Source organism: Lissotriton vulgaris, chromosome 10 (assembly GCF_964263255.1).
Source record: "Lissotriton vulgaris chromosome 10, aLisVul1.2, whole genome shotgun sequence".
Lineage (NCBI taxonomy): Eukaryota > Metazoa > Chordata > Amphibia > Caudata > Salamandridae > Lissotriton > Lissotriton vulgaris.
The window spans coordinates 127,261,932-127,283,168 of record NC_141698.1 but is presented as its reverse complement, the minus strand read 5'-3'; the positions used below and the strand labels follow the sequence as shown (position 1 = coordinate 127,283,168).

The following is a 21,237-nucleotide window of genomic DNA, read 5'->3' as shown; positions in this document are numbered from 1 at the left end:
TTATGCATAAAAATGTTAAAGATTTTTAATCTATCTGTGAATGTGGAGGAATTTGAAATAGAATGCTAAAAAATCGAGTTAGTATCCTTAGCTTGGTTCCTGATAACAGCACAAGCATAGCACACAGTATGGATGACTGGTGATGTGAAGTCAAGCACTGGTAAACACAACAAAAGGAATTAGAAAAAAGACAAAGTAATATGCTAGAGTCAGCAAATCTTTTTCACATCTAGAAATAAAACCACATTTTGAAAAGCTCCAACCTTCCCACTAAAAATACAATTTTGATATTTGTATTTTATTTTGGCTTGGAAGTAAATACAAATATTTCATAATTTGTGTATCTGTTTAATGCATACTTGTTTCTGATTTTTTTGTTTATTGGTCTGAGGTTGATATTATTGACTTTGCTTAGCACAGAGCCCCCAGCTTACAATAGTGATCAGTGGGGGACCCAAAGAAGTCAAAAGATTAAGGTCCACATGCATCAACAATGCCATTTGCGATTCCTTATTAGCGAAAAATAAGGATTCGCTAATAAGGAATAGCAAAAGGCTATGCATGAAGAAATCGCTAAAAAAATTGCGATTTCTTAATATTCCTTAATTGCGACTCGCAATTAAGGAATACATCCCCATTCATTCTTATGGGCCAAAGGCCCATAGGAATGAATGGGAAGACATTCTCAATTTGAGAATCGCAATTACAAATCGCAAATTGAGAATGCAATTTCAAGGGTGCAGGGGTGTCCAAACGACACCCTGTTGCACCCCCTGAAATTGATCTGTGAACATATGTTGAGCACACACATGCCCTTAGGGCATGTGTGAGCGCAGCATGAAACTTTGAAAAAATGCACAAAAGTGCATTTTTCAAAGTTTTTGCAAATTACCATGAAGTTGAACTTCATGGTAATTTGCTACTCCTATTAGCAAAATCGCAATTTTTTTTACTTAGATGCATTGCATTTAAGGAATCTCAATTTGGGATTCCTTAAATGCAATCACATTTTAAGGAATCTGAATTTAGAGATTCCTTAAATTGCGATTTTTGCATTTGGGATGATGCATCCCAAATGCAAAAATGCCATTTGCAAAGGGGCAGATTCTGAGAATCTGCACGTTTGCGACCGGTTTTTAGCTTTATGCACGTGGCTGTAAGTACCGCTGCTCTTAAGTAAATAACCTAAAATGTGGACTTCGTTAAATTAATATTTGTTTTTTGGATCATGACTAAGATTATTTCAGCATATCTATTACATATTTGGTTTGTGTACAAACCCTTAGAATAAGGTACTTTTGGTCTGCATATTGCTCACGTGTTGGAGGAGGTTAGAAGCAAATGTGGAAGTCTCTGCAGTGTGAAACCTCTGATTTGTAGTTTAAGGATTGTCTATGAAGGGCTTGGATTCAGTGACAGGACAGAAGCATTTGCCAGAAGCTGTGTACCACATGAGCTGGGCCAGCTCTTGAATATTCATTCATTCGTAACATATTATTTATGGGCTTTTGCATATTCATTCATCCATTGCCTGTTATTTATGGACTTCTGCATATTCATCGGCCCTGATGTGGTGGGACAGGCAGTGATGGAGGCCAGCTCTCCTAAACAGCATATCTCTTTTCTTACTGTTGCCCAGCAACTAGAGCATGAGGCTGAGCTTTGAAGAGTCCATCATGTTGATACCACCTGAAGCTATGAAAAAGTATTTCTAAATTAAGGATGGCATGTAAGTGGGATTCATTGGGGGCAGCATAATTCAGATAGCCATCAGGACAGACAGTCGTAGACATTATGCGTATGGTTTGAAATGTGCATTATTTTCGCCGTCAGAGCTGCGAGGGTCCCAATTGGTCTCCTTTGTGAAGTTTGTAAGTTTTTTTGTTTTTTTTAACTAAGAGAAATGAAGTTTTTCTCGCATGATAACTTGAAAGCAAATGAGCTTGAAAGTTTTATGGCGAGTTAGTCGCTTGGACAAGCTAGGCAGAATATTATTTTACATTTTGCTGATATTACATTTTTTGGGCACCAGAGGTTGTTGTAATATCATGAATCGCTGTTTTTGAGTTTTTTTACCACAAAGTATGCAGTGGCTTTTTATTGCAACGCTTTTTTTTATCCAGGCTCAGAGAGAGGAAAAGGCTCCGTACAGTCAGACTCTGTTTCCCCCCCTTTTTTTTTACCTGTTTCTTCAGTTGCGCCTGGTTATAGTTCTTTGACTACCCTCTGGACTGGAATCAAATCCCTTGCCTTTACAATATTCAATCCTAGTTTCATTTTCTGGGTCAAAATAATATTTAGATTTATTTCTAAGTAGGTTTTATTAGATGAAGTGATGTTTGAGCTAGAGGGGGTTTTGTCAGTACGAGTTTTATTACTTTTTTTGTATTTTTGGCTTATTTTTGTTGATGTGAGGAAGGGGATGGGAAAGTTGCATCGCAGAAACAGCATAGGTCTGGTGGAAAAAGAGTGTTCGGATGTCTTTTGGCTTTGAGGCCTATTAGGATGGCGGACGGACCTGCGTCCGTCCGCCACCCCCGAGGTGGAGGGACCGTCCTCAGGGGCAGCGGCAGTCCCTCCATACCAATTAGGATGTGACCGCCACAAGGTTCAAAAATGCATGCTTTGCATTTACATGCACAAAGCGGCAGGCACCACTCAGTGCCTGCCGCTTTGTGCTTGTAAATGCAGGGGGGTACCATAGGTACCCCCCATGTGCACCCCCGACACCCTGGGGGCGCGCAAGGGCCCCCCAGAAACAAATCTCCACATGCTTTTCCACGGCGGAAAATCCGCCCCGGAAAAGCATGTTTGCTCACACATGGTAATTTGGCTGGCGGTGTCTTGCAGACACCGCCACCAAATTGCGGTCAACACCCCGCGGATCAGCGGCGGACGGACCTGACGTCCGCCGCTAATCCCACCGCCATCATGATCTGGCGGGGGGTGTTTTCAGGGTCCGCGGCGGTGAATCCGCATCCTCAGGGCAGGCGGTGGCTTCCACCGGCCCGGAGGATGCGGATTCACCGCAATCATAATCGACCCCAATGTCTGTATTCCTGATTCGGTATCCTCAGCTTCACAGCTCTTTTTTGTACTTTTTTTTTACGAAAGCAGAGGGCCATGGTGGCAGAGATGTCCGCCAATATTTTAGCATGATTTTTTATTTTCAGCCTGGTGAGTCTCTGGGAAGTCCGTAAATTGCAGATCACATATATAATACATTGTCTATGATTTTCTTGTGCATTGATCTGGTGTTTGTTTAGTTGCAGGAGTTGCCCCCAGTGTTTTTTTTTTTCCATGGGTATGTGGATCTGAGTGCTTCGAGGGGCTGCCGCTAAATTTATATTAGATTTTTTTTGTGATTTTTTTTTTCATGAATACTTTAATCTGGGTGTCTCCTCATAAACATATCTCACAACTCCATGTATTTTTAAGGTAAAGTGGATAGGTTTATTGCAGTCAACCCTTGGTATCGTGAATATTAGGTTATCTGGATAGTCATACTATGTGTCCATGGCAGTGGCAAATTTAAGATAATTACCATAGTGGATCTTCCATCTTAATTCACCAATCTTTTATCCTGCATTTCAAAAAGATGCCCTCCATCACTTGAACGCTACGAACACAATGTATGCATCCATCCTGATGATGGTTCTGATCTGACATGCCTTGTTTGCCATCTCCGGGCTTGGACGAAGCACGCACTTCCTAGTGACCCTGGGCGCAAACAGGCACCCACTTGAGTGCCTTCATCAGCGCTTGCACTCCACCGTTCCCCTGGGGCACAAGCAGGCATCCACTTCTGGACAGTCTCTACAGCTAAGGTGGGAAGGCTTTTCCCTACATTAAATTTTTTGGCCGAACAAGAAACATTTACAGCCAGCAATGCACAGGTAAGGGAAGGCAAGTAGAAACATGCTGTGCAGTTTCTGTTCTTTTCCAGAAGTAGCTGCTAGGAAGTAACAATAGTTGTTAGTTTTTTTTGCAACTAGGAACAAGAAGATCAGAGAAGAACGCAGTGGCGGTCTTCCCATTAGTGCTATGGGCCCACGCCCCCCATCTAATTTCCAACCTTATTATAATTTTTTATGTAAGTGTTACTCAGCAATACATCAGCAGTACAATGATGAATGCCTGGCTCCCTGAGCCTCACTAGTAGTGGAAGTCAGGCAGCCAGGCACCTCCAGAATTTGCAGTGCTCAGATGCCAGTTAACAATGATGTAATGACGTGGGGCTAAGCATAGTACAGCCCTTCGCTTTCATTTTATTGGGTGGTGCTGCAAACCACAAGCATTAGCACAGCCAATAATTATAGGTTCGGGAGTTGTAGAAAGAAGCCCTGCATGAGGCTTCATATCGCTCATCTGAGACGCACCACATTTTTTTTCCCTTCTCGTCAAAAGGTGGGGGCGATCAATACAAGTCGCTAACCGCACCCCACTCTGTTATAAGATAGGAAATTGTGGAGTTCCAAAAGGTGTCCTCAACGTTGACGACTATTCGTAGCCAGATGTCCGTAAACACTACATTTAATACTATATGTTCTATTATGGAAGGCTGTTCTATGACGTGGTATGATGCTTTCTTTAGTGAACTGAGCTTGTACTGATTTTTACAGATAAATACAGACAGAAAACAATTTTTTTCCTGTCTGTTATTTATTTTTAAAAAGTGGAAGAATACAGAAAATGGTGCCTCTTGTAAGGGACTCTCCATGCTGTCCTTCATGAATTCCAGGTCAACACCTGAACAGATAGACAGCACAGGGAGATAAAAGACAGGATGAGATATTCTTAAATACAGGGATAAGTTAAGATGCATTTGTATATAATGCTAATATTGACCTGTGGCTATGGTGTTTTGTTATATTTGGCTGCTTAATCTGCTAAAATGTGACACTCATCAAAGTAGAGTGCATGTTTTTTGAGAAATAAATGAGGAAATAAACCATTTGATGTCTCCATTTATTCTCAAAACACAAAATAAATATGGATAAATACCAATAAGAAGGCCAAAAAATAAATATGGATAAATACAGACAGAAATGTTGAAAAATAAATACCATAAAACCGGGAGCCCTAGTTATACGTTGCACCCGACGTGGGTCTGATTCACTCGAATAACAGTGCAATTTGCCTTTCTCGTAATTTTAAAGATTGCATGTCAATATCACTGGGTGACAGCTGACGCCATTTTACTAATCGTGAGAAAGGTGTCATTCTCCTGGCATGTTTAAAGGCAGTGGAATGACGTGGGTTGTTTTTGTAGTGATTGAAAGCTCCGTTATAGACCCCCGGTTCTTTTGTTGTTAGTGATTGAAATACACACAGTCGAAATATCATGCGAGCGAACCGCATCATTATCCACTTTCCTTTAAAGGTTGCACTAAGGGGAATATTATCAAGGGGGTTTATCTCCGCTTTTTTGGCTTTAAAAGCCAAGAAAGCGGAGATAAAATTATCTCCCTATTACCTAGCTGTCGCTAACACCAGTAGGAGATAGCGACCATCTTGGGTCCCGCTTTGCATGTCAGTGATATTTATCACTGATGACATGCAAAGTGGGCGCGCCAAAATGTTAGCGACTGGAAACAGTCGCTAACATCGCTATCTCCTATTACCAACTTTTGGAGATATTCGCGCTAAGCGCGAATATCTCCAAAAGCTAACACCTGCCCCATAGCAGTTCTTAGCCATGTTATCCAATGGTAGGTGGATAACATGGCTAAGAGCATTAGCTCGGTAATGCATGAATATCGCTGACTTTTCAGCGATATTCATGCATTTCGGCCGATTTTTATCGCTTAGGAGATAAACCTTGATAATAGCAAGGCTCCTAAGAGATAAAAATCGCCGCAGCTCGGCGATAAACATATCGCCGCTAAACCAACATAGCGATAATTATCGCTAGTTGTTGGTAATATGCCCCTAAGTCTTTTATTCAATATCAAGTTGTATTTAATTTATAATGGTCTCTATTGGCAGAATCGACATATAAACGATGTGCACTATTTAGCTTTCATGGCATCCGCTTCCAGTCATTGTTGGAATGTAGCTTGAAAAATACATACTTTAACTTAAAAAAAAAAATAACACATTTTAGTTTTCATTGCACACTTAGTTTACCCAAATTAAGAGAAAGTACTACAGAGGAATAGTAATTTCTCACTTGCTTTTTAAGAAATCTACTAAAAAAAAATGTACATTTTTTCTGATAATCTGCACAGCAAAGAACCCATTGGGTAAGTGAACCATTACTCGGATCAAAATCACGATTGCCCACTTATTGTTCTTTATGACGTGTAGTTCAACCAGTATTGGAAAGTATTAGAAAGTGCTGTTTCAAATGCACTCTCTTGGAATGCACGTTTGTGCAGTCCGTCTGCTGAAGCGTGCTGTGTATTTGTTTTTACGAATTCTGGGGCAGATTTACAAGTCCCCCGCATCATGTTTGCTCCGCCGTTGTTTCACTTTTTGTGACGCAGCGGCGGCGTAAAAATTCAGCCCATTTGCAGAGTGAAGCATCTAGGGAGATGCGTCACGTCGTGATGCCCTGCGTCACATTATACCTGTGTCAGGTATAATGTATGCAGGGTGGGCGTTCCAACGCAAAAAAGCCTCGTAGAAGTGACACAGTGAAATCTACAAGATTTCACTTCGGCACTTCTAGAACGCCAATGGTACAAAACCGTACTCCTGCTTGTAGCAGGTGTAAGGAGTGACGCCGCACAATGAGGATAGGTAACCCCATGCATTGCTGGAGTTGCGTAGTGCTTGCGACACGACTCCAGCAATGTGTGACTTTTGCGCCAACAGATGCATCAGACTTGCTGACGCATCTGTCAATCCTTGCGTCATGGTGCGCTGTGTTGTAAATATGGTGCATCCATGGTGGCGCAAGGGTTTCTCAGGGTGGCGCAGGGAAAGTGATGCATCTCTACAGATGCGTCACTTTCTTGTACATCTGCCCCTCTCTATTCTACCCATGTTTACCCACCACACCTCCCTCCCCCACGCCCCTCCTACTGCTCTTTTTGCTTGCCCTACTCTACCCTCCCGCTGTACCCCACCTGCTCACCTTGTTGCTTCACCAGCTCGACATATCTCCTAGAAGCCGACAGAGGGTGCTTACCTGTGGGCATTGAAAGACAGCGCCTCGGTACCTAGACGGTCTCAGCAGGCATTGGGGCACACATATGTAATGAAAGGATCAAGTGTGGACACATATACATTTCAAAATGTGAACACTCAGGTACACAGTACCTTAAATGTAGGCACTTACAGCGCTTAGAAGAGGCACTTGCGCCATGACGCGCTATATAAACAATTTATTATCCTCCAAATGGAAGATGTGCCAAGATGGAAGCTCTTCCAATTTGTAAGGATGATAAGAGTGTGTTGGTGCAAGCAAAGGCCCATTGCGAATATCATTTGGCAACCTGGAGGCAGAAAGCAAAATTGTAATCCTGATGTTAAATTGTCAGGGGATGATGAGTTTGAAAGCAGGGAGTATTTTGCGGCTTTTGCTGCACCGTAGTCCCACTTTCACTGACATTGTGGGTTTGTTTTTTAAATGACAATATGCTGCTTTAGGTTAAAAGATCTATAGTTATGCATGCATACATGCAGAGACTTAATGAAATATTGCAATGTTTAATGACCCCAGTGTACCGTTTTCCGAGAACAGTGCAGCATTTTAGTGTTTATTTATTCTCCAGCTCTGTCATTGGTCTCTCGTTGGCATTGCCTTACCCCTAAGTGGGCAGAATGCACAGATACATTTATCTGGAGGTTGAGATAAGGACCTCTAGGTGATCCAGTCTGCCCATTTACCAGCCACAGCCTGTAATGTCTGAGCTCTCCTTCCTCACCAAATTGTCTTTGTTCCCACCTCATCATTCACTTGTTTGTCTAGGAGACAAAGGGCCATATGTATGAAGCTATTTTCGATTCGCAAAGGCCGAAATTCGCCGAATTTCGGCCTTTGCGAATCGGAAACGGCCATTTTTGCACATTTGCAATGTATGAAAAAGTAGCAAAATAAGGAATTGCAAAATTTTGCGATTCCTTATTTTGCCAAAGCATTTAAGGAATCGCAATTTTGCGATTCCTTAATTGCTATGTAAGAAGATTTTTTCTCTTGCAAATTTGGTTTAAGGAATCGCAATTTACCACCCACTGAAAGTTGGTGGTAAATTGCGATTCCTTTTCAATAAGCACAAATTGGCATTTTTAATTGTGGCATGTGATGCACATGCATGCCCTTAGGGCATGTATGTGCGCCATATGCGCACACATGTCATTTTCAGGGGTGCAGCAGGGTGTTCTTGAGACATCCCCTGCACCCTTGAAAATTCGCACAATTTGCGATTAGCAAATTGCGATTAGCAAATTTCCCCTTCATTCCTATGGGCCTCCTGGCCCATAGAAATTAATGGGAAGTATTCCTTATTTGCGAATTCGCTAAATTACCTACATACATACCGTTTTGCAATTTCTAAATAGCGATTCCTTAAGATTCGCTATTTAAAATTCGCAAAACGGAAGTATGATACATATGGCCCAAAATGTACAAATGATATATATATTTTTTTTTTTGGTTGAGGCGCAGGGTGCAAGTATGACCTTTTAATTGCTCTATGCAAATAGGTACTTTTCCTTGGATCATTGTGTGAATGAGGCGGTCGAACACTAGCGGCTGCAACTGGACCCGGGTGGTGGGCCAGGGGGGAGGGAGTGCGGGAAAAAAAAAGAAAACATAAAGAAAAACAAACACCACTTACCTGAGACGGCCGCCGCCTCTCCTTCGTCCTACATCCCTCCAACATCTTCCTGCACTTCCCACCAGCAGCAGGAAGCACCCGCCCTCCCATCCTCCCCATAGCCAATCACAAAGCAGCAATGCAGTATTGTGATTGGTCTGAGCGCCATAGATTGGCGCTCAGACGGGTACTGGGAGGTTCTGCATGTTTCTCACCAGGCTGTGTAATGCTGCCTGGTGGGGGACGTGCAAAGGGTGCAGGACTGCTTGGGGCGGCCCGAGAGGGCCCGCCTAGCAGTCCTGCGCACTTCAGGAGTGAAACCCACTCCTCTCCTTACTCCGCACGCCCGCCCCACCTCGCCCGAGAGTCACTGAAGTACATAGGAAAAATAAAATTATAATACCAATAGTTATTATCATTTTATTTTTCCTTTTAAAGAGTGGGACAATGCTCCTCCGCCTTAGTAGTGGAGCAGCCACTGCGGTCAAAGCAAAGCAGGAAACAGGTAACAAAAAGCAAACCGGCCCTGGACTGTAGGTGAATTTGAGCACACTAAGGGGCGTACCTCGCACCCTGGTACAAACAGCCCCCTCTAGGTACATACAGCCCTAATTGTGGTTTACTGGGCCCGGTGCCAGTGTACCTGCTGCACTGTTCATGGCAAAGTCCCTGACTGCCCCTCAGAGTTCTCAGCCCCTGCTGGAATGTGAAGGGGCAGTTAGCACCCAAGTTGGTTGTAGCACCTTTTTCTGGGTCTAGGACACATATACGCAGCATGATCTGGTCCAACAACCCCGTCTTGCGAACATGCTAACACTGCAGACCATGCTTGGCCTCTAGTTTTGTCCCCGGCATGTCTGTTTTTCTTTCTACCTACCTCTCTCTTTCTCTAATGCCATGCCCTTCTCCCTTTCTATTTTCTTTCTCCCTTTCTTTCTTACTCTTCCTTCCACCCCTCTTCCTATACCTCCCCTACTTCACTTTTATTCTTTCTACTGCCCCTTCAGTTCTCCCTAACTCCCATAGTCCCTCACTTTCTCCATTCTTCCCAAACTCCTTCTCTTTCTTTCTTCCACCTTCTATCCATTTCTTGACTTCTTCCTTTCTTTGAGTGTTTAGTTTCTTTAAAAAGTGCTCTAAGGCTCCAGAGACCTATTTCTGTTAGAAATGTATGATGCCCTTGTTTAACTTGCCACATAATTATTGATAATGATCCTAGTTATGGGTGTAATGAATGCTTGGTTTTTCATCCACCTTTGACCCATTCTCCCCATAGCAGCACCTTTTTCAAGCCTACCTATCAGGTACATGTATTTTTATCATAGTACCACCCCATTTACCTAATCTTTCCACTTTATAATAAAACCAGTAACAACACAAGTAAAATTACATCAGGTGCATATAGTGGAAACAAAATCCATCATGAAGATATTTTTGTTGCCACTTTGAGTTTTAAAATGAGAACCGCCAAGGTATATGCTGTCAACCATGGTGTCAGTATTGTAGGATTGTAGAAAGAAAGAACTCTGAAGAAATCAGACTCTCCATAGATTTGCGCCAACTTGAACAAAATCCTGTGCACACGAAAGATTCGAGTTGTCTCCAGGTGGAGACTTAAATTTGAGCAGGGTTATCGAAAAGATACACACAATTCGTCTGGTGAAAATGTAGAATTTAATCGTGGAATGAATGTTCAGTACATCCAAATAGCAAGTAGTAGACAAAATTAGATGAAGCCGACACGTGTTTCGTCACAGCGTGTAGCGGCTGTGACTCATCAGGGCTCAAATGCACGGTGTGCCAAAGGAGGGGTCAATGGCGTGCGCGGTAAGCGCAAACGCCTCGAGGATACAAGTGGAGATGGGTGGATCTCCAACTTAGAGATATGAAACGGGTTGCACGGGTCCGTGCAGGCGTTACCATCTGCATCTGGTTTGTGCAAACGTAACCGCCTGGTGGTTGTAGAAAGCCAAAATTTGCCTCATGTGCATAAAATGGCGGCAACCTTGGGTAATGCTAAGGTGTTCTCCAATGCTTGATTTCACAGCCGCCTATCAGCAGATAGTATACAAAAAGCAGAAATTGGGGGCTGGGGATAAGAGCGCTCACACTCCAGTAATGAAACAGTTCAGATTGTCTATAGCTAAAGACGCTCTCTAGTGTCCGGTGCTCAAGGAGGAGGAGGAATAGCCACCTGATCTTTGCCTGCTGGAACAAGTCCAAATGATGTAAAATGAGTACTTCAAATGAATCAATGTTGAGTATGTAGTATCAACAGTCTTTATTTTCACAAGTCTCTCACATGTGTTTTGTCTCACGCTGCAGATGTAGTAGCAGACTTCTACAGGGCTACCATTAGAAATTTACATGATTTTAGAGAGAATTTACCAAGTAGGTTGTTGTAAGAAAATCATCACCCGGGTCATGGTAACTCAAACCACTCTGTGCGTGAAAAGTTCAAGTGATTTTTCTTAGTCAATAGTATATAGTAGAAGTCATAATAGAGTACCTCTGAGTGTAATTTTCGTAGACCATCTTTAGATGGCCAAAGTCTTATAACAGATTTTAGTCACCCACAATTACAAGAATGGTATTGTGAAGTTGTTATTCTTTGAAAGTCACCCGGGTTCGGATGTTATCAATAGAATGGGGCTCACCGGGTCTGGTGTCCCTCTGATATAAACTATGTCCTTCTTGCGTTCACGTGTACGTAACAGTAGTTCCTAAAATGTATGGGATCTCCATTTAATGATGTAAAGTAATGGGATTATTTTATAGGGTTCTACGCGAGTGCCCGTCTCTTACCTTGTAACACTCGTTTGTTGTGTGCTTACTAGCTCACTGTTCTAACATTAGTAGTTCAGTCACTGTAAATGAATATATATCCTAATCAAAAGCTGTCATAATTCCCTAGTTAACATACTCCGAATTTATCTTTGGCACACTTTATCTAACAAGATGAGCGTGTCACCCTGAGGTGAAAATAAAGATCCCATGGTGTAGTTGTAATGTGTCGTCTATTGTAAGATTGTTTACATTGCCATTCACCATAATCCTTTTAGGACATGCTTTCCTGTAGGGTCTAACGTTAATTGTAAATCAATGTGAGACACTCCATTCCCAGAAATTAGTCGGGACCATAACATGTGAGTGCAAGTGAACCGTATACCCACTTGCTATATCTCCACCTATAATGCCTCACAAGTGGTGAACGTGTGACTCTAGCTAGTTACGTATTACCACAGCTGCAGCCCAGCTTTAACACCTTGGCTGCTAGGCGTTTTCCCCCCCTGTGCTGGAAAATGATTGAGTGCTTGATTCATGACGAGCTCAGCTCGTCATCAGCACAGCTCAACTGTGCATCATGACGAGCTGAGCTCGTCATCAGCATCGAAAGGGTTAAAGTAAACACAAGCAATGACCACGTCATACAACCATACCACAATACACCTGGGCATGTAGTGTTTGTGAGAAAGTTATTCACTGTGGTCCGCACATATATACATTCAGTCTCAGTACAAACCTATGCTCGGTAGAATCTCTGTGTCATCCAGCGCATAAGAGGTCACACTTCACACCAGCAGATTCGCAGCACAAGGATTCACGTGTTCTCACCTTCTATATTCAAGGGTTCCTTAAGATTTTGACACATGCTGTTTGGCCTCAGTTCAGCTTCCACTGCATTTCAGAAGGTCATGAATAGGCTGTTGAAGGTCTAAATGTTGCTTGAGCCTTCCAGGATGAGTTACTGGTGTTCTCTAAAGGCCACAACAGTCATCAGCGAATTCTGAGAGAATTACTCAGAACAGTGCAGGCAAGTGGCTTAACCCTAAAAAAGGAGAGAGTTACATTCTTCAAGGACAAGGTGCAATATTTAAGCCATATCAATGGTGCTGATGTAGTGAAACCCAAACAAAGCCTAATTTCAGCAACCTTCAACCAAAGATGAAATGAGGCTTAGGCAAATCGTTTTCAAAATCAATGAGACCCTACTCTAATAAATGTGAACCATGCTTATTTTGATCAAAAAGAATGTGGAATTTGGGATAAAAATTGTGAAAAAATCATGTGAGAACTCAAAAGAAAATCACAAAACGCCCCATTCCTTAAGTCATTTGATGAATCCCTCTGTTCTGTTGTGACCGTGAATGCCAGCCAAATGGTCTTGGAGCTGTGTTAAGCTAAGATTCACAGGATAGTAATCGTTTCATAGCATTTGGGCTGCACAAGTTAAGAGGACCTGAATCTAAATATTCAGTAATTGAACAAGAACTATTGGCATGTGTGTGAGGGCTTATTGGCATGTGTGTGAGGACACAAAAAAGATTTTTTGTGGAGGTAGAGCATTCCTCATTAGACCACATTGTAAATGACTTGTTAGTATGTTAAGTAAGTGCAGTTCAGATAAAGTGTCACGCTGTATAACAAAGCTTGTGTGTAGCTTGTATGAGCATTTGATTGACGTAGACTATCTTCCTGGCAAGTCCAACATCATAGCCAATGTTTAATCTCAGATGCCATGTGATGATGAACGTGATGAAGATGACACGTGTGAAAGACATGATGTGGCTGTTGCTGGTTTATGTAATGAACTTGGAGAAGAAACGACCTTACGATACAGTGGATGACAACTGTTTCTGATGAGTCAGAGTTTTCAATCATTTCTGATCTCATTGTTAAAGTTTGGCAGAGGGACAAACACTTAGATGTTAATTTGAGTGCGTATTGGAAGATAAAGGAAGAAATGACAATTATGGTGGAGGTTAATATGAGAACTTATTAATTAGTGGTTCCCATTTCACTTAGACCACACTTTATTTCATAAGCCTCTAAGGCCCATGCAAGGATGACTGCCACAGCAAAAAACCTGAAACTAGAATAGTGGTGGCCTTCTCTGGACCGTGATGTGGATTTGTAGGTACAAGAATGTTGTTTGTGCAAGGATGCTGACAGAACTATGACTGCACGCTCTTTTTCCCTTAAAACTGCCTCACTACCTGATTGCCCATGTCAGAAGGCAGGGATCGACCTGATTGGACCCATGAATAAATTACCCACTGATATGAGATATGCTGTTGTCTTGATCGCCTATTATAGCAAATGCATTGATCTTAAATTAATGGACTGCCCCACAACCAGGAATGTGTTAGAATTCTTGAAAGAAATATTTACCAGAGGATTCCCAAAGTACATTGTGTGTGACAATGGGTCACAATGTGTAACTACTGAAATGGCTCCATTTAAAATAAATTCGAGCATTATACGTTACAGATCATCCTTATATCACCCACAAGGCAATGGACAAGTCGAACGTCCCAATTGCCTGTTAAGGAAGCTCTTCAGCTGGCATTAAAGGCTATTTACCTGTAAGAAAAGTATGAAGAACTTGCCTCTAGGCATACTGCACTACTCCCCACAGTGTGACTGGAGTGACGCCATTTGAATTGTTGAGAGGTAGGCTTCCATTGACGAAACTACAACCCCAGTAGTTCAAATGGAAGTTAAAGGTTGTTAATGAAGTCTATTCTGACAAAGGAGAGGTTTTGTGTAACATGGTTGAGAGAAAACAGTTAAAAATGGAGCAGTATTATGACCATAGAAAAGCTGTTGTCAAGAATGCTATACTATTGGTGATATGGTGAGGATCAGACGTTCACATGTCTAAATGGAAAGTGACAAATTTGGTAATGCCATGCAGTTAGTTAAAAAAAAACTTCAGGGACAGCTATCAGGTTGAAAAATGGTGGGTGGTGGAATGGTTCACATGCTGCAGGGATACATCCTTTAAACAAGTCTCATGCCTTTCCTTTTAACACAAGTAGAGCTGAGTCTCTGGAAGGTTGACAGAGTGATAGTTATACTTGTTTAATGCCGCAGATGCCAGCATAACCAACTTCCAAGGAGTCTCCACTACAAGAACATATTAAGATTCCCTTGGATGTCCAGGTTGACATAATGTTTGATGGGAGACCTTCATGCATCGTTGGTATGCCAATTAAATTTACAGTTTATATCATGCACTAGCTTCTTCCAAAGGAGTGAAGAGATGTAATATTGCAGATGTAATATTGCCTTGAAATTGGTATTGGGCGATTTTACCTTTGATTAATCAACAGTAAAACAGAATTTAGGCAACTTCTCAAAACGTGTCTTTTATTCTGTATCCGATTATTCTTGTAGGGGGTTGACCTACTTATTTCAAGGTTCTGTTTTCTCTCCTTGGTTCTTCATACTAGAGTCCTCTGTGTTAGATGATGGTTTACTATATTTGCGCCTGGATCTCAGTCATGAGTGACAGTACGCTTTATAAATACCTCCTATCACATCATATATCAGTTATTGCATTGTGTTTAGGAGTAAGTGTGTTTATTTACCTTGTACATTTTCCTTCCTCCCCTCCGTTTGTCCTGAAGTGTCTGTGCACGTGAACTTCAATGTGCCGTTCTTGGCCCTTTGGGGAATAACAGTTGGGGAACTGAGGCGGGGTGGGTATTCTGAGGGAAGTGTTCTGACGTATAGGTCAATAAACAGTTGTGCACTATATAGAGAATACGAGTGGGTGAAGTAATAAGAGAGCTAGTTTGCATGCACACACGTGCACGCGGGCGCGTTCTCGTGTTTCTGACTGTGAAAATAGAGATTGCCGAAGGGAACTGAACTCCCATTTGGTACAAATGAAAGAAAATGCCAAAAATAACTAGCAAGCCAAGCATGTACAACACGTTATTTGCTTCTATTCAAAATGTAAAATTGGAAATGTATAATTGTATTTTCCTTTGTGACACGTAATAGCTGAATAGAAACGTGCAGCATGAAGATATATTTAAGAATCATAAATGCCCGATACTATTAAACATTAGAATAACGTAGATGGCGAGTGCTCTGCAGGGATATAGTTTATAAAGACACTCGCGGTTTGTGTAATTTCTCAGCTCAAAGGGTTTTTGATGAATAAAACGTGCATTATGCACTGACATTTTCTGATTTCCTCCAGCACTTTCAGCAGAGACCGATGGACAGAGTTGTTCTTAAATAGCTGTGATTAAATAAATTCATATCATGCAAAGCTGTACCAGTTCCATTCCCCATTTATGGCTCATTAGTCGCCTCAGCTAATATTAACACTGGGTCCCTCACTTGCCCCCTGCACTTTTATTAACAAACTGCTATGAATGCGTGTCCCATTAGAATAGAATGTCAAAAGGTTAGGATTGGCAGCAGCCTTTGTAACGCTGTCATTAAAATGTATTGTGAAAGTTCTTTCTCCTCCAGTGAATTCCAGATATAGATGTTGATATCCAGATATGCACCTTGAGGCGTCAATAAGCACAGAGACGAGGAACGCTGGGAGGGCCGGACTGGGCAAGACTGGCACCGGGCTTTTCCCCGGTGGACCACCAGGGTGGGGATCCATTTTGACCCCAAGGGGGGCGTTTTTGTTACCGGCGTCTGGTTGCAGCATAGCTGCAATATCGACCCCCTTTAACAAGCAGCTGCAGTGTTTTCCACATACCCCCCTCCCCCCTCACACACCCTCTTCGCCCCCCACCCCACGGTCAGTCTGCATCAATTGCCAAGGCCGGTTTGCATTCCCAGTCCTCTCAAAATCATCAGAGGAGAGCCCTTCACCAGCAGCCACACCTAAGCGTTAGCAGCTCGAGTATACTTTAGAACAGTGGTTCTTAACCTTTTAACTTCTGTGGACCCCCTACTTAATCATCACTGGATCACAGGGGCCCCACTGAATCAATATTAGAATTCGAGGACCCCCATTGAGTCATCACTGTAAGCTGGGGACTCTGCCCTGAGCAGTGTCCATGATGTCAACCGCAAAACAATGCAAAAAAATACAGAAACAAACATTCATCAAACAAATATACAAATGAAGACTTTTTTAACCCCTTCGCTGCGGCGGCTATTCCGCCGCAGCGCTAAAGGGGCAGGGCGGCCGCGCGGCGGCCGCATGCTGGTGACAGAGCCGCTCCGTCATCAGCCGCGGTTGAGCTATGCTGGTGACGGAGCGGTTCCGTCATGACCCGCCCCGCTCATTAGAACGCCCGCGCAGGCGCGAAATCAGCGCCGCGCAGGCGTGGCGGCCGGGCCATGACGGAACCGCTCCGTCATCAGCACAGCTCAACTGTATCTGATGACGGAGCGGTTCCGTCATCAGCATGGAAGGGGTTAAATTCACACACAAATATATAAACAAAATACAAATGTTAATTTAAATGGGAAGGTTTCTAGATTCAATTGAGGCTGTCCATCGTCCATACTATATTCTGTTTGCTGCACTTGCACTGCTCCTGCGAATCAACCTGAGAGGATACCTACTTACATTTTAGCTCCCAATTTCAAATTCTTTCACATTTACAGAATTGTTAAATTTTTCAGATTACATTTAGCTTGTTTATTTATATATACTTTATTAGTTTGTTTATATGATCTAAGCAGATGCAGTCCCTCTGAGTAGGTGTTGTGGACCCCCATGGGTGCCCGGCCCAAAGCGTTTGAACTGCTGCGTTGTACAGTAATAATGACACTAAGAGATTTTACTGTGAAATAAATACAAAATACCCCAAAAGGCTCAGAGCTTTAATGACCACTATTGGATTCAGCAATACATGGGTGGTGAAATAGTGTTAAATAGCCACACAATCATGGACATGAAGTTACACATTATAGTTCTCTCAGATGGTTCTTTCAGTCATTGTGTGGTCAACTTTTGATCATAGCTTGGAGGAGGAAAGTATAGTCCTCTTTGGGAAGAGACATTAGCAAGTATTTAATAAGAAAATGGTCTGTACAATTGCTAGTCTGAAATCTCCTTATTACTGATGGTGCTTAAGTGGTAAATTGATGTCCCATTTTGTTTATTTTCAATTTGTTTAGTCAGTCTGCACCTTTACACCCAAATGATTGAATTGAAAAACTCAGACTAGGCATTTTGAGTCTTTTAAAGATAAAGCTTGAAAATTCTAATGAAAGCATCATGTTGGCTCAATATAACTGATTTCTTCCTTCCCTTAACAGAGCCATAACTTTGGAGAATCAGCTTGTGGTTCTTGCTTCGGTTGCCTCAGACGCGGGTCGCTACTATGTGCAGGCAGTCAATGAAAAGAACGGGGAAAACAAGACCAGTCCATTCGTCTACCTGAGCATCGCAAGTAAGTCTTTACTCATCTTACAAGACCCCTAATGTCAAGGCATTGACCTGGTAGCATGTTCTAATGTGGCATTTTGATTGTTTAGTTTTATCTTACTAATGTTCGCACTGTTACTTCTAGTCACCTATTTAGTAGTATCGTTTTGTTCTGCGTTGTAGTTGAAATTACTGCTGTCAATACTTTTAGACGGTAGGCAGTGTGTCTTTGAGACACATCTTCCAAAGATGGTTAAGATACTAAGACAAATTCACAAAGTTTTGCACAAATTTACTTCAGTATGTCAAAAAAACACAGTGAAAATTCTCAGATTTTGTGTCACAAATTCAGGATCAGTGGGCATTTCCACATTGGAATGTGAGTAACTCCTGCAAGGAACCCGACAGATTAGCGGGTTGTTTGTTCGTGTAAATCTCTGACTGGATGTGATCTTCTGCCGTTGAGCAGGAAAAAATTCCTAAAAAAAAACCAAACTTCCAAGTTTTTGGGATTTCGCAAATGATTTGCAGCTCTATTTCATCTCTTAAGTGCAAAAGCCCTCATGTTTCATGGAGTTTAGTGGAAAGACATTTTTCAACAGTTAAACTATTTTCCCTGTTGGTAATAAACAAAGAAAATCAAATGAAATATTTCCCTTGGCACAGTCTCACCAGGAGTGCTCCAGTGCATGTAGGGTGTGGCTTAGGTGGACATCTGTAAATCCAGGCTCAGATTTGCAAGCCCCTTGCGCCACTTTTGCGTCACTTTTAACATGGGAAAAGTGATGCAAAAGTGGCGCAAGGGGCTTGTAAATCTGCCCCCAGTGTTCATGTATTTGTGTGGATACTCATGTGGCTTGTCATACATAAATCTAGTCAAATTTGAGTTGTAAGTATGCAATGCATACATTTACATATCTTTGAATATTGCGCCCTTGAATATTCCGCCCCAATGACTCAAATTTGTCTGTTATGCATGGGTCCTTTTCGCCTTCCCTGCTGCAGGAACCGACGTGCAGGTAATTCCTCACACAATAATGAGCCTTTAAGAGAAATGTAAAAGCATAGACATCTCTTAAATTAGAAATGACTAAATTACATTTTCGCTTATTTCAGACAGCGAGGGGATTTCAGAGGGCCAGCGTAATGTATTTCCATTGCTACTCGGTTGATAGCCCATTTATGTCTAGTCTACCACAGACCTCAGCCCCACAGAAGGTGTAATACTTCCGATGTGGTAAAGCATTTAAAATGCTGCTTCTCAATTTTAGTACTTTCGAAGTGATGGGCTTATAAACCAAGGGGATGAAAAGGCACCAATGGGAAGTATTTCTTTGAATGGTTATCATTTTTTCAGACATCCATGGATCACATTTTGTTCACTGGAAGTTGCATTATTTATAGTGAATTTAATGCTGACCACATCTCCTTCAGAAAAGAACTTAAAACCTGGCTATTCGACAAATAATGAACCCCTTCCCCAAGCGCCTTGAGACCCTCTGGGTGAGTAGTGCGCTATATAAATGCCCGAACTTGAACTTGAACTTGAACTGGTGCAGATAAACTTCCATTAAGTTATTTCAGTGAAATATTTACTCATGTGATGTTTGCATCATATGTCGCCTTGGTGTTTTCTTACTTTGTCAGTAATAGGAATATTTCTAATATAGGACTGTGTGTATATTGCCCCAGAGTTGATGCTAAAATCACAGAATGCTTCAGAGAGCTGAAGAAAACAGGCAAAATTACCATCTTGCTACTTGTCTTGGCCTGCACTGGAAACTTTAGGATGCTGTCAGCAAAACAATTAAAATGTTTTGGTATTTATCAACTTCAACTTCGATTTCTCCTTAGCTTTTTCATGGGTCTACTATCTTCTTGTAGGAAAATATCATCTTTGGTGTTGTCTCAAAATGTTAAACGTGTTCGAAACATTGGAATGGATTATTTAGGCCATTTGGTGTTTCAGTAGTTTTGTATGTTCTTTGAGACACGGTTGAGTAGATTTCATTATATTTGTGAACTACATTCAGTAACAAGTGTGATTGTACTTATTTTTTAATTTCTTATGCTTTAAGTTAAAACAATTGAGTTAGAATTGGAGGCATAATGGAAAGCAGTAGAAATAGAGAGACCATGGTACCCATTCACTCTACCTCTGTTCTAGGCATGTGTATCAAGCTGTGAATTTGCATGACGTTGTCCAAGTTCCTAACCACAATTGTCTAATTTCTGCTTATGTGGTTAGTGCAGTAAAAATATGTATACATTTTCTTATGTAGTCTATTTAAAGTACCATTTTAACTGAATTTTAAACTGTATATAATACTTTTTAATGATCATACTTTTATGATTTTAATTAATCGAATAAAGTGGTTTGACTGACTGACTGACTGACTTATGTAGTCACAGTATATATTATCAAGGACTTTCTGCATGAGGAGCTATTTTGTCTACTATCACCCTGATAGATATTGGTGGGGCAAGTAAATTCCTAATATTTCTCTGAGTTTATATTTTCAGCGATTACGTCTTTATCTTGTATATTTCAGTCGAGAGAATTAATCTCTTCTTGGACACAGCACAAACTAAATTGATTAACTAAATAATAAACAATAGGTTGTTAAACTTGTAAATATTGTGTACACACTCCATGGAATTATTAAGACTCTTCATCCAACTTCAAAACAGATACATCCTGGGTCCATCTATACTTTCCAAATTCTTCTGGTTGCTTCAAGCCAAGAATTGATTTGTTCCTCACATTTTTTCTTTAAGTAGAACTCACCAATTCTACATTTTTATGATCGGGATACTGAATGGGTGTGGAGGACAAATGCTGTAGTTATGTAAATAGTACATAGTTTTTGCTGAATATGGATTGTAAGAATCAAATTTTGCAAGACTAAATCACATAAAATGTTACTACCAGTGTTAAATTGAAGAAAATATTGATGTATTGTGAAACCATTGGAAATTAATATTACGCTTCCTTTGCATATAAACAATTCCACTTGTACATCAATGTTTACAGCAAAGTCAATGCAGGAAACTGGTTTTGTCCTATTTGTGCTACGTCTGAAGGGAGATAACAGGATTAAAATTGGCGAAACAAGTAAAACTTCTTGCAGTAAGATTCCTTCATTAGAGAAACTCAGCAGAGGTCTGGGTAGGCTGCTGATGGACCTGCTACTTTGACCTCGCGTGGTGTGCAATATCAGAGGAACATTCCATTACACAATAAACCACCACCCTGTCAGCTCCCGGTATGCCTTCGAGAAGCAAGGTCATCATCTGCAGTCAACGATAAAAGCTCAGGAAAGCTCAGTAATG

At 41.5% G+C, this 21,237-nt stretch overlaps 1 protein-coding gene across 1 annotated transcript in view; it reads left to right on the top strand.

Annotated features, from left to right (window-relative positions):
- The window catches only part of SDK1 (sidekick cell adhesion molecule 1), a 1,937,536-nt gene that overhangs the window by 837,687 nt on the left and 1,078,612 nt on the right, over positions 1-21,237 (top strand). The window contains exon 5 of the mRNA XM_086940699.1: positions 17,796-17,929. Within this exon, the coding sequence (XP_086796825.1) occupies positions 17,796-17,929 (134 nt within the window). The remainder of the gene's footprint in view (positions 1-17,795; positions 17,930-21,237) is intronic.